General features: G+C 45.7%; 1 protein-coding gene across 2 annotated transcripts in view; it reads right to left on the reverse strand.

Moving 5' to 3' along the window:
* Positions 1-11085, reverse strand: part of LRRC66 (leucine rich repeat containing 66) — a 40574-nt gene extending 29489 nt beyond the window's left edge. Inside the window, exons 1-2 of one of the 2 annotated variants that reach the window (XM_006141454.1) lie at positions 10799-11085; positions 6801-7295 (exon numbers count right to left, since the gene is read on the reverse strand). In XM_006141454.1, coding sequence (XP_006141516.1) covers positions 6801-7290 — 490 coding nt within the window. In that variant the 5' untranslated portion in view covers positions 7291-7295; positions 10799-11085. Of the gene's footprint in view, positions 1-6800; positions 7296-10693 lie in introns of both variants that reach the window. The other variant, XM_006141453.1, reaches the window with a different exon arrangement.
* Positions 11086-12963: the final 1878 nt, after the last annotated feature.

The raw sequence follows: 12963 nt of genomic DNA on the forward strand, positions 1-12963 counted from the left end.
GGAAAGAGGCTGCGTGGGGCATGGAAGGCTGGGCTGGGACATGGGAGAGGAGATTGAATATTAGGTGGAAATGCGGAGGGGCACTTACAGAAACCGAATTATTTATTGAGCTGCTTTCTGATGATCCCACAGGCCGTGGGAGGCAGCAATTCAACTTGTTTGTGTTGAGGTAGTCCGAGACGGTCTTACGATTTCCAAGAAACGATCTCAGTGTCCTAGCAAAGAAGGCCACAGGGGAGGTGCAGACCTCGCCATGCCATGGTACACGTGCCCTTTGGACTGAGTCCTCTGGGCCCTCCCACATGCGATAACGTGATAACATAAACAGTGATAACTCAGGGCTACGGCTTGCAGGCTCTTCCAGAGAACACTAAGAAACTGGAACAGAGTCTGGGATGACCCTGGATAATTACTGACTCACAGGCCAGTTCTGACTGCTCAAATGACACAGGCGAGCAAAGGTTTTGCCCTCTTAGCTTAATGTGCTGTAAGCATTTTGTTTCCTTACAGCCTGGATTGGTTTTAATAGCGCTGGTTATGGTATTTCCAAGATCTAACCGTGATCAAGGTGAACTATTGAGTTCATTCTACTCACTGCGGTTTATGCCTAAAGTCAGACTTGGGTTCATGTATAGGTAGGTATATATCAGCTGCACTTGCTATTGGAAATATTTAGACTAATTAAGTTCATTAGCGAATCAATTAAATGGGGGGGGAAGGCATAGAAAGCAACCGTGGATACCAGAGACAATGTGGGAGGGGGTGGGACACGGCAGAGGGTGAGGGATAGGGAATCAAGGATGGCAAAAAAAAAAAAAAAAAGCAAAATATACAGGAAATAAGAAATGGAAAATTATCTGTTGATGATAACATGTATGTTGATATGCTTGATTGAGCCAATCTACAGTGTATTCTGGATGGGAAATCTCATTTTGTATGCTGTAATGATGTACAGTGAATGAATGCAAATAAATAAACTTAAATAATAAAAGAATACAACATACTTATGTTTAATAATGCACTGTTTAGTTTTGTTGTTCACTCTGCCAGTTTCCAAAGTCAGGTATCATGTCATCTCCTTTCTAACACATTGTTCTCGGGTTCTGGCATTTACTGAGTTAACCATGAGGCGGCCCCTCTAGTCTGTCCATCTAACTGGAATCCCAGCACCGTGTTGGTCTCATACTTTCCGAAGACTCTGCTGGCCACTCGGAAAATACTGCTTGATCACGGTGGGGCGGGTTAGAGATCAATTCCAATTTTAAAAAGTTTTTCAAACTGGTTTTGAAGTTAATGCTGCCCTCTAAAAACACGGGAGGGAAGCGGGACGGTCACTAAGGTTAAACCCACTGCCGGCTTCTGTTTGGTAAATTGCATTGGTCAGCAGCCTGCTGGGTGTTTTCCCAACACAAAGCTTGTTAGTGACGTCACAGCTGATCCCAAAGACAGGGGATTAGCTGACTCTGGGTTAGTCAACGGGACATGTCGCCCTTCCGCCAGCGGGCCTTCCGGGGGCTACCGACAGTCACCACAGAAAACACGCGGGACATGAGTGACGGAGCCTTCTGTGCTGCAAGGCTAACTGGCCGAGCGCTCCTTTCTGGGATGCTCCCAGTTCAGGAGTATTGCGGATGAGTGCGAGCACTTACAGAGACAGCCAGACACAGATGGTCCTCTGCTCGAGAATTACAGCGGGCTGTAAGTCCCATCCATGGCGATAGTTACACCTCGAGATTTAGACAAAACAGATGATTTGTTTCCAGATCCACTGTTATCCTCAATTTGTGGCAGGAGAGCAGTAAAAAGTATTATTTGTAAAGGGCATTACAGGTGTGCAAAGTGCTTTTCACTTACTTTAATCACTATCACTTATTGTATCAAATACGGTGTTAACTTAGTTTCTTGAGATATATTTTTCATTTAATCCTCACAACCAATTTTTTTTTTTTGACAGGTTTTTGCTCTTGTGGGTGTGTGCTTGCCAGAGAGACAAACAGAGACACAGAAAGCGAGAAATCATCCCCCCAGGGAGGATGGTCACGCCACAATCCCTTCTCCATTCTCCTCTCAGGATCTTGGGCACGCACGCACACGCACCCAGCATGAGTTTAAGCCACCGGGTCTGGGACTCAAACCATGGTCGACTACATGGGAGTCCAGCGACATAGCCATTACGCCAACTGCTGGCCCCATAATCTTCACAAGGGATTCTATGAACAGATCTTATTAGGTCGCCAGGAAAGTCATGGCATATTCTTCCTTTTTCTGTGCTAAAATGAGGCGTGACTTTCCAGATGACCCAATACAGTACCCAGACGCTCCCCCTGAACATGCTTCCAGCAGAGGAGTCAGCAAAGGAGAGAAGAAAGGCTGGAAGCCCGGGCTGCCCTGGGTGGCCCCTCCCTCATACGCTACCGCCCGCCATGGTGGGATTGCCAAGGCAGAGCTACTCGGCCATGGCCGCCGAACCACCTCATCCTAAGATAAGCAGGAATGTTCAAAGGGACACAACCTAGTAAAAACGTGCGACGATTATGGGGAAAAGATAAGAACCACAAAATACTACGGATAAAAGGACTCGGAGTCATTCCTGATTAGCTTCATGGCTCACATTGGGTCTCCATCCCATCTCTTTCATTCATCTTTGCACGGTTTCATTTGCCAGAATTCTAGTAGGAATTCAGATACAGGGTTTGCTCATTTTACTTATTTTTTTCTCTCTTTTTCAGATTTAACATTCCCCCTAATATTTTGGGAAGCAGACACTGAATTTGAAAAAAGAAGACAGGCCACGTCTGCATTTGTAGAAATATTTAGTTGTTGAGTGAATCTGTGTTAATCCTTAATTAGCTCTGGGGAATTAATCTGCTATGAGAGAGAGGTTCAGGGGGCCAGCAGGTGGCATGGCAGTTAAGGTAGTGGACTCCCATATGGCTGATCACGGTTCGAGTCCCAACCCTGGGGCTTTAAAATCATGCTGGGCATGTGCACATGAATGTCCAAAATCCATGTGTGGAGGGGGTGATTCCCCACTTCCCCTGTCTCTCTCCCGTGAGCCTTTGTGTCCCACGGCAAAACCAAAGGAAAAGAGAGAGAAAGAGAGAGAGGAGAGAGGTTCAGTGCTCCTGTTTACCCTTGTGGTGGGACAGTATTCCAACATGCTCCTGTCCTGCCTCCCTATGCTTTCTCTCCATTGGTTCTGCTGTTGTCTGGGAAGCGCCCGGCAAGGCAAAGCAATGGAGTCCACAAACCTTGCGGCCTCTGCTTCCCAAACTACACCTCTGGAGGAAAGGAACTCCCAGACCTAGAGAGGGGGTTTTAAAGAAACAAAAAGGGGAAGAATTTTCTACAAACAAAAAGACTGAAAAGAAATATTCTCTGGCAGTAGGGGTAGGGGACATGCACACACACACACACACACACACACACACACGCATGCACACACCCCTTGATGCCTTGTCGAGGTGCAAGGCTCGTGCACTCGGGTACTATCTGGGGAAGGCAGAGGAGAGCCGATGTGAGAATGATGTCTGTGGAGCCCACCCGTAAACTGCCCTCAGTAGGGCTCAGAGCAGAGACTGCGTTATAGATGACAGGTCTTATCTCCAGTAAGTCTGAAGCTGTGGATTCAGATTCACATCAATCATACTAGTTAGAAAATGTCACAGGGGGAGCCAGCAGGTGGTGTGGTGGTTAAGGTGCTGGAAACTCCCACATGGCTGACCATGGTTCGAGCCCCAGACCTGGTGGCTTGCTTTCTCACCTTCCCTCTCCCTCTCTCTGGTCAAATTTAAATAAATGAATGTGTAAATAAAATTAAATAAATAGAAAATGTCATATGGGGGTCAGCAGGTGGCGTAGTGGTTAGAGGCACTGGATTCCCACATGGATGACTGCAGTTCTGGTCCTAGACCTGGGCTTGCTTTCTCACTTTCCCTTTCTCTTTCTCTTTCTGTTTTTCTCTGGTCAAATTAAAAACAAAAAATGTCATATGAATATGTGTAGTTATAATGATATTCATTCAAAAATGGAAATACTCATTTTTTCATAATTGGTTTAATCAAACAACTATTATGAAACTACTCAACTATCTAAAATATTGTTTATGAGGTTCAGTATGTAAAGATATTCAAAATATTCTGTAATATTAAAAACAAAAGTTATAAAATATGGTGGACAGTATGATTCAATTTGAAAGAAAAATATATACATAGGCATAAAGATAAACATGACAAATGCATAATACCTGAGTGACTTTAATTTTTCTTAAATTCCTAAATTGTTCTCTAAATAATGGGTATTTCCTTTGAAATAGGAATAATACAACAGGAATGATAAGGGGCTGGCCCTGTAGTACAGCAGTTAAGTGATGTGCACAGGGAGCTAGATCCCACATGGTGGACCACAGTTCGAATCCCGGCCCCAGTGGCTCAAAAAAAAAAAAAAAACCACTATGGGTGAATGTGTGTATGTGCCCCAAATCCTAATTGGATAGAAATAAGGGGAAAAGAGGATTAGGATGTATTTGTGCCCACTGGGGTAGCTCTCTCTCTCTCTCTCTCTGGTAAGTGCTCACACCCTCTGCCAATATATAATAAAATACAATTAGTTTACACCTACATTAAAAATGGTATACATTGTTTTTACTGAAGAGGGCAGGGGAGAAGACTCTCACCCTTCTCACACCCTTCTAGTGACAGAAATAGTTATTCCTTTACCTGTGAGGCATTTCTTGTCAAAATGCTCAAAATGATACCTCAAACAAGGCCAGAGCTGGAGAGGAGAAAAAAAAATTGTAAGAAAAAAATGAGAAATGGGGGCTAGCAGTTGGTGTGGCAGTTACGTGACTAGACTCCCACATGGCTGACTGCAGTTCGAGTCCTAGATATGGTGTCTTGAAAGTCATGCCAGGTGCATGTACCTGCGTGCCTAAGATCCTCGGAGAATGGAGGAGAGGGGGTGTGTGGCCATTCCAGCTGGGGAGTGATTTCTCACTTTCCCTCTCACTGTCTCTGTCTCCCTTTCTCTCTGGTGAGTGCATGTGCCCTATGCTAACACCTCTGAAACCAAGAAAAAAAAAAGGAAAAGAAAAAATGAGAAAATTTAAAAAGCATAATTTGGAATGGAGAAAGAGGACAATATCCTTATAGTTTTTTTTTTTTTTAACATAGTGTCTTATGTAAATTAGGTGCTTAGCAAATAGTGAACAAAACTAAAAACACACAAGGAAATTGTCTCGTACTCGGGAATATAAAAAGGACAGAGGAAGTTTTACCTTATTTCCTAAATGAGTCACTGTTGGACTAGTGAGGGGACACTGGAGTGTCAACCACTAGATGCCAGGGGAGTGGGTAGTGTTGGGCAGACGTGCCTCACCGTTAGCACCCGGGGTGAGGAGTTCCGGTGAGAGTTGGTAGAGAGAAGGTTGGCACGCTCCCGTGTTACACATTTCTGAACTGGAGGAGCAGAGGTGCAACGTATGACAAGAAGACAAAATCAGAAGTATGACAACATATTTCATTTCTTGTGTTACGATTAAAAGTATTTGAACTCGTTCTTAGCATTTTCTATATTAAAAAATATATTTTTTATTTTTAAAGTTCTTTTTTTTTTTTTTTTTGCCACAGGGTGTGTGTGCTCATTGGCAAGAGATGGTTTTTTGCCACAGGGTGTGTGTGCTCATTGGGAAGAGATGGAGACGGAGAGAGGAAAAATGAGAAATCATCCCCCCAGAGGGATGTCACACCAGAATCCATTTTCCTCCATTCTCCTCTCAGAATTTGGGGCACGAGCATGCACCTGGCATGATTTTCAAGCCTCCAGGTCTGGGACTTGAACTGCAGTTGGTCATTTGAGAGACCAGCATCTTAACCACCATGCCACCTGCTGGCCCCTATATTAGGAAATACATAATGATCAAAGTAGTAACTTATTGGGTTTTTGGAAAAGTCATGATGTATTTTTTTCTATTTTTTAAACATATTTATTTTATTTAACTTTATCCATTTATTTATTTATCTCAATTTGACCAGAGAGAGAGGGAGGGAGGAAAGGAGGGAGGGAGGGAAGGAGGGAGGGAGGGAAGGAGGGAGGGAGGGAGATAAAGTAAGAAAGCAAGCCACCAGGTCCAAGACTTGAACCACAGTCACCCATGTGGGAGTCCAGCACCCTTAATCACTAAGCCACCTGCTGGCCTCCATGATGTATTTTTTCTATGCAAAAATGCATCAGAAATTTTCCCATGACCTAATAAAATGATGCATTATTATTTATACTTAAATACCTCCTAGTGTCTCGACAAAAGCTTAAAACATGTAAGTTACACTAGTAGGAGATAAACTTCATTGATTACAGATTCTCCATATTATAGCTTCCAATTCCACTAAGAAAATTGTGCTGTTACATTTGCTCAGGCCAGATAGCTTCACTTTCCACCGTTTACTTAGATGGGAAACAAACTGTTATTGACATAAAACATAAACTCTCAGGACCAGCCGATGGCATAATGGCTATGTCACTGGACTCCCATGTAGTAGACCATGGTTCGAGTCCCGGACCCAGTGGCTTGGAACTCACGCCGGGCATGTGTGCATGCGTGCCCAAATTCCTGAGAGGAGAACGGAGGAGGAGGGATTGCAGCATGGCCCTCTCCCCTGGAGGGTGACTTCTTGCTTTCTGTCTCTGTCTCTCTGGGAGCACACACACCCTATAGCAAAAAATCTCTCTTCAAACAAACAAAACATTAACTTTCAACATATTCATTGTTTTCCAACTAGTCTAACCTTTCAAATGGCACTCACCCTCTGGCGTGTTGCTGAGTTTATTGCTTTGAAGAATTAGCGCCTTTAGAAATGGAATCCCATTTCCGAAGCTGCCTCTGTGGTGTTGGACCCAGGAGGACCCAGGACTGGGGCAGTGCAGCGCCAGGGAGCGGATGGCGCTGCCGCTGAGGTCCAGTGTGTCCGAAGCATGTAAAAGCGCGAGCGCGCTGGAGGATATTCCTGACAGGAGACTGCTAACGAGGCCCGGATGTTTTACTTTCCGTCCTTTTTCCGTGTGAGACTGCAAGAGAACTCTAAGGGAGCTGCAGCTCACATCCAGCGTGGCTGCTGTCCGGGAGACGTCCGAAGGTCCGTTGTATTTCATAGTGAGAGAACAATTTGTCAGATGTTCCTCCCATTGGCACTCAGAATTGAACAAAATGCGGCCTTTTCTTGGTGGATTTGTCATTGTTTCAGTAAAATAAAGACCCATAACTATGGTAATAACTCTGAAATAGAGGTTTTCCATAATGCCTGGAAAAAAGAAAATAAATTAAGTTCTTTGAAATAAAAGATGTAAAAATGAATAGGAAATAGAAAGCAGAAAGTTTATGATTTTGCCTGCCCTTGATGGACAATGTAAGAGACCATTTGACTTTTTAGGAACGGCGGGATCACAATATAGTTACTGAAATGGCAAAGCAATAGCACAGAGTCACACAGATGTCACGTCTAAAGACAGGACGCCCCTGCTTTTTCAGAAAGTGCATTTGCATGAGGCCTCACCTCTGCGTTCGGTTTCCCAGTGTCATTCCTCTGCAGTCTGCGTTGGAGGGAGTGGAACTTCCCAAGATCAGGGGCTGCTCCCTCTCGTCTCTCATCCTCAGTGCTGAGCAAAGTCTGTTCCACTTATCAGCAACATGTAACCAGCTGCCGGTTTATGGCCGTGACGGACACCCACTTACACTAACCTGTGAACCTCTCATAACTAGGAGTGGAAAGTTCACCTTACGGAAGAGATTATTGATTTATTTTTTTACAACTGAAAAACTATAAGCTTTGTCTCTGTGGCTTTTTTTTTTTTTTTTTTTTTTTTGGAGAAGTTTTTGCTACAGGGCACTCACCAGAAAGACAGAGAAACAGAAAGCAAGAAATCAACCCCTAGGGGGGATGGCCACACCACAATCCCTTCTCCTCCATTCTCCTCTCGGGATCTTGGGCACACATGCACACGTGCTCAGCGTGAGTTTAAGGCACCAGGTCCAGGACTCAAACTGCAGTCGATTATATGGGAGTCCAGCAACATAGCCATTATGCCAACTGCTGGTTCCTCTTTGTGGCTTTTGTGACTTTTCAGACCATTTTGAAGTCACTTAGAATAAATACAACATAAATAAAATGGGTTTATTTTTTGTGTTTTTTTTTTTTTTTTTTTTTTTTTGGAGAAGTTTTTGCTACAGGGCACTCACCAGAAAGACAGAGAAACAGAAAGCAAGAAATCAACCCCTAGGGGGGATGGCCACACCACAATCCCTTCTCCTCCATTCTCCTCTCGGGATCTTGGGCACACATGCACACGTGCTCAGCGTGAGTTTAAGGCACCAGGTCCAGGACTCAAACTGCAGTCGATTATATGGGAGTCCAGCAACATAGCCATTATGCCAACTGCTGGTTCCTCTTTGTGGCTTTTGTGACTTTTCAGACCATTTTGAAGTCACTTAGAATAAATACAACATAAATAAAATGGGTTTATTTATGGAATAAATAAAATGGAAACTCTGCCTTGGAAACTGTGAAGATGGAACATTAAAGATCTTCACTAAAAATTCTTGACAAGTTTTAAAACAATATCTACAAATTGCAATGGCTGAATGTATACACAAAAAGAATCTAAAAAGAAAATGGATTACCTCTGTCATTTATTTTCAACTAAATTTCATTTAAAAAACATTTTGCCAGCGGGTATGTGCACTTGCCGGAGAAAGAGGTAGAGAGGAAAAATGAGAAAGTCTCCCCATGGGGGACAGTCACACTGCGGTCACTTCTCCTCCATCGCCCCCGCCTTTCAGGATTTGGGGCATGTACGCACATGCGCCTGGCATGTTTTTCAAGCCCCTGGGTTTGGGATGCAAACTGTCCAGTTTGTCACGTGGTATCCAGTCACCTTAACCACCAGGCCACCAGCTGGCCCTTAAATTCCATTAAAAAACCAGTGTGCGGGACCAGCAGATGGTGTACTGCTTATGTCACTGGACTCCCACCTATTTGACCAAGGTCCAAGTCCCAGACCCAGTGGCTTAAAACTCACGCCGGGTGCATGTGCGTGTGTGCCCAAGATCCTGAGAGGAGAATGGAGGAGAAGCGATTGATTTATGGCCATCCCACCTTGGGGGGTGATTTCTTGCTGTCTGACTCTGTCTCGCTGGCGAGTACATGTGCCTTATAGCAAAAATCTCTCTTAAAAGAAAAAAAAAGTGTGCATACAAGAAACCCCCTATTCCTCACGTAAGGTCACAGCAAATGGCTGTTTCAATGGCGCTGACTCTCGATCTCACCTGCTCACCTGAAATACTGGAACGGATTTCACCCCCCTTCCTGCCTCTGCTTCCTGACTTCTAGATCCATCCTAGGTGACCCGAAAGTGTCACCCCCTCATTCAAAGTCCTCAAAGTGCTCCCTAGCACCTGTGGTCCGAATCCCTCAGGGTGAGCTCAGTGCCCGAAGCTGTGATCTGGCTAACCTCAGAACCAGCGTGACAGGCACGGGTGGGACCCCCGCAGGTGTGGCCCGGGCACAGACCCGCATCCGCCCAGCGCGAGCTGTACGGGGCTTTTAGGACTGTCAGTCCAAGCTCTGCGCCCTTTCCTCTCCCGAGTCCAGATCCTACATATCCTGCCAGACTCATCTCAACTTCTATGGCCCGAGCCCCCTTTTTATCTGCTTTGGCCTCTAGTTTTTGTTTTCAGAAATCTTTCAGTAAATATTGGGTCATCAGAAAAGTCACATTTTTCCATCCAAAAATGTGTCATGACTTTTCCGACGACCCATTAACATACTGAATGATGACTCGGTTAGTAACAGTCCATTTGAGAGAACGTTGACCTGGATTGAGTTCGTGTTGTCTCTTCTGAATTCCCCAAAAGAAAAGCTATGAAGTGTACACGCACACACGCACAGAACCCCATATTTTTTGTTTTTAATAAAAAGCCTGCCGTTGTCACGGGGCTCGGCTCTGTATGTACAAGTGAATGCACGGAGTGAACAGAATGCAGAGGTTAAACTTGGGTTTCACGCAAGGTCAGTTCGCCCTTACGCTGAAGGGCACCTAAACCAGGGAGTCACGGCCGTGAGCTGCAGAGGTGCCCTCCAGCGCGAAGGGACTGATGTCTTTTTACAGCGCGCCTCTTCGGCAATACCAGAAACGGAATGCATGCGCCTAGTCGGAAAGATATTTGCTTCTACCTTCACACGGCGCGAACGTGACGGTATCGGCCATAAAGACACCACGGTGAACAGCACATCCTTTTGCAGCACTGAAGAGAAAGATGTGGTTGAAAAATACTTTGTCTTAGGGTGACACAAACTAGACTTTGACGGCCCTGGTTCTTTTTAGGCCGAAGAGATTTCTACATGTCACGAATGGATATGAACCGGAAACAGCTAAACAAGAATGAGCTTATGTCTGACAGTGCAAAGTATCGATTTTTAGAGGAAAGTTCTTCACACTACACACATGCGTATGCGCTAGGGAAGGGACCACTGAGAACGCCAGAACTTGGGTTCCTGGGGCACTGGAACCTGAGCTCACATGTAAATGGAATGGACTTCGAAGGGAATGCAGGAATGAGGAAGTAGTTAGAAACATGAGCGTGTGTCAGCGAGGACAGCGCAGTGCAGAGCAGAGGCGAGAGGAAAGGCAGTTTTGCTCGTACCTGAAAGAAAGAGGAGCCGGCAAGAAGGAGAAAAGTCTACAGAGACCATTTGCGGTGTGGAGACACGGGAAAAATCACAACAGCAGCACGGCTTCTAAGGCGTACCTGGAGATCCGGGTGGTTTTCCAGCGGGTCTCTAACTGGATCCAGCCAGGTGGGGATTTGAGACCTGGGCCTCCAGGCTCCGCCCCCCTGCCACAGAGCCTGCCTCTGACAAGCCTTTACCCTTTCATCCCTGGGCTCTAGCATCCTGCCCAGGTGGCAGTGCACACGGTTCCTGGGGACACTGGGCGAGGCCTTCTGCTGTGCACAGGGGCAGGGCTATCCCACCTGAGAACGCGCAGCTGTCTCAGTCCCGGGACTCCAGAGAGACTGCGTGAACACCGAGAGCAGCCCACGGTCCAGCCGTATCTGAGTTCGTGTCTGCACGTGTAAGCAGAAACCCGTCCATGGACAGAGACAACAAAAAATGAACAGCAAAGGATTTACAGAATTTTTATTGTCAACAGAGGTCGTTAATAAGTTAGAACAGCTGGAGCTGAGTGAAGCTCAAGACAGCAGTCCGACAGATTCGTGGCTTGATTTTTACACGGCAGCCGGTCTCATTTCTGCCCCTCATCACTTTCGAACAGATCACCGACGTTACTAGCATTTCAAGGGGCTCTTCCTCAAGTTCAGCACCATAACAATCTTATCCTTAAAAAGCACTCACTCCAAAGTAGGTGGAGCGTCACTGTTCGTCAGCAAAACTGCCACACAGGTTTCCTTCCCACAGTGCGAGAACACAGATCGGCGCGTTTGAAACTACCGCGCCTCGGTGGCAGTCCTGGCTCCCGTCCTCAGCATCGCTCTTACCTGCCCACGGACGGTCCTTGACATGTCTTACATTTATTCCATGTGTCCCCTTGCCATTGCAGCCTGCCTCTACAACGCCGCTGTCACTTGTGCATGTGTTTTGGCCCCTCTCGGGGTCCTGTCTCTGTCGTCCCCCTCTCCCAAGGCTGCTGTGTGTCTGTGAGGACTCAACGCGGGGGACGAAAAGCCAGCAGGGAGAGGCCGAGTGAGCATTTTTGGCTTATAGAAAAATACCATCTGGTGGTGAGAACGAGGAAAGCTGAAGCTTTTCTGAGAATTCAAACAGGTCACAGGTAAGACAGACGGTTTGTTCTTGCTCTGCTTCCCGGAGAATGTGCCAGGTCTACCTTTCAGTAAAAATGCAAAGACTACCTGTGAAGTGTCCGGAAATGCTGTTATCTGTTAACAGTCGATTCTATAAAAACAGCAATATTTCCTCGCAGGTCAAAAGCACTTAATGGAGGTTTATCGAAATGCATGAGCGTTTCTGAGCGTTTCTCGAGAGGAATAAAAATAGATTATCCCATGAGTTACATTCAATAAATAACACTTTGTAATATAGCGTCCTGTGATTTTTGCAAAAATACTTACAGAAACTTTAGAAACAGGTCTAAATAAAGCAGACGAGTAATGGATGTACCATTGAAAACTACAGAGCATCTAAACGAATATTCCAACGATCCTTGTTCTGAATATCATTCAGGTATTAAATGAGATTGAATACAACCAAATGGGTTCAAATAGCACAACAACTAGTAACGTTCAGAGGTCAGAAGTCTCTCTCCCTTGCAGCGTAAGAACTGCGCTTGGTGTCAGCTAGCCCGTCAGTCCTCAGCTCAGTATAACTGATTGACTTCCTAACCGCTAAGGTATTTGGTGGTCCTAACAGAACAGTGGCAACACGGAACACGATTCTGGGGGGCACTGAGGTGATCTGTACAGTTCGAAGTGACCACGACAGCACACTGCTATGCTGGCTTGTGGGTTGTCAGTAATGACGAGGGGGTGGTGCTCTCAGAAGAAGAAACAGACTCGTATTCTCGTTCAGAAGCTACCGGGATGACGCGCTGCCTCAGTGGCCTCCAGGCCAGTGCCCCTGATGTGCTTTCAAGGCACGGCACACATTAAAAAGGGTACTGTGGGCTGGCCCTGCAGGGCAGTGGTTAAGAGCCATGCAGAGGAAGACGGATCCCACGTGGCTGACCAGGGTTCGAATCTTAGTCCCGGTGGCTTATAAGTTGAGTATGAGCATATGCCCAGGATGGACTGGTGTGAGCAGGCCACAGGGGGGGGGGTGCTTTCTCATTTTCATTCTCCATCCCCTTTTTTCTCTCTTCTCCCATGTACAATGTCCTCTGACATAGAAAAAAGAAAAGAGAAAAAAAGAAAAAAAAACAAAACCAAACAGGTAATCT

The sequence above is a fragment of the Tupaia chinensis genome, unplaced genomic scaffold (genome assembly GCF_000334495.1).
Source record: "Tupaia chinensis unplaced genomic scaffold, TupChi_1.0 Scaffold000054_1, whole genome shotgun sequence".
Taxonomy (NCBI): Eukaryota; Metazoa; Chordata; class Mammalia; order Scandentia; family Tupaiidae; genus Tupaia; species Tupaia belangeri.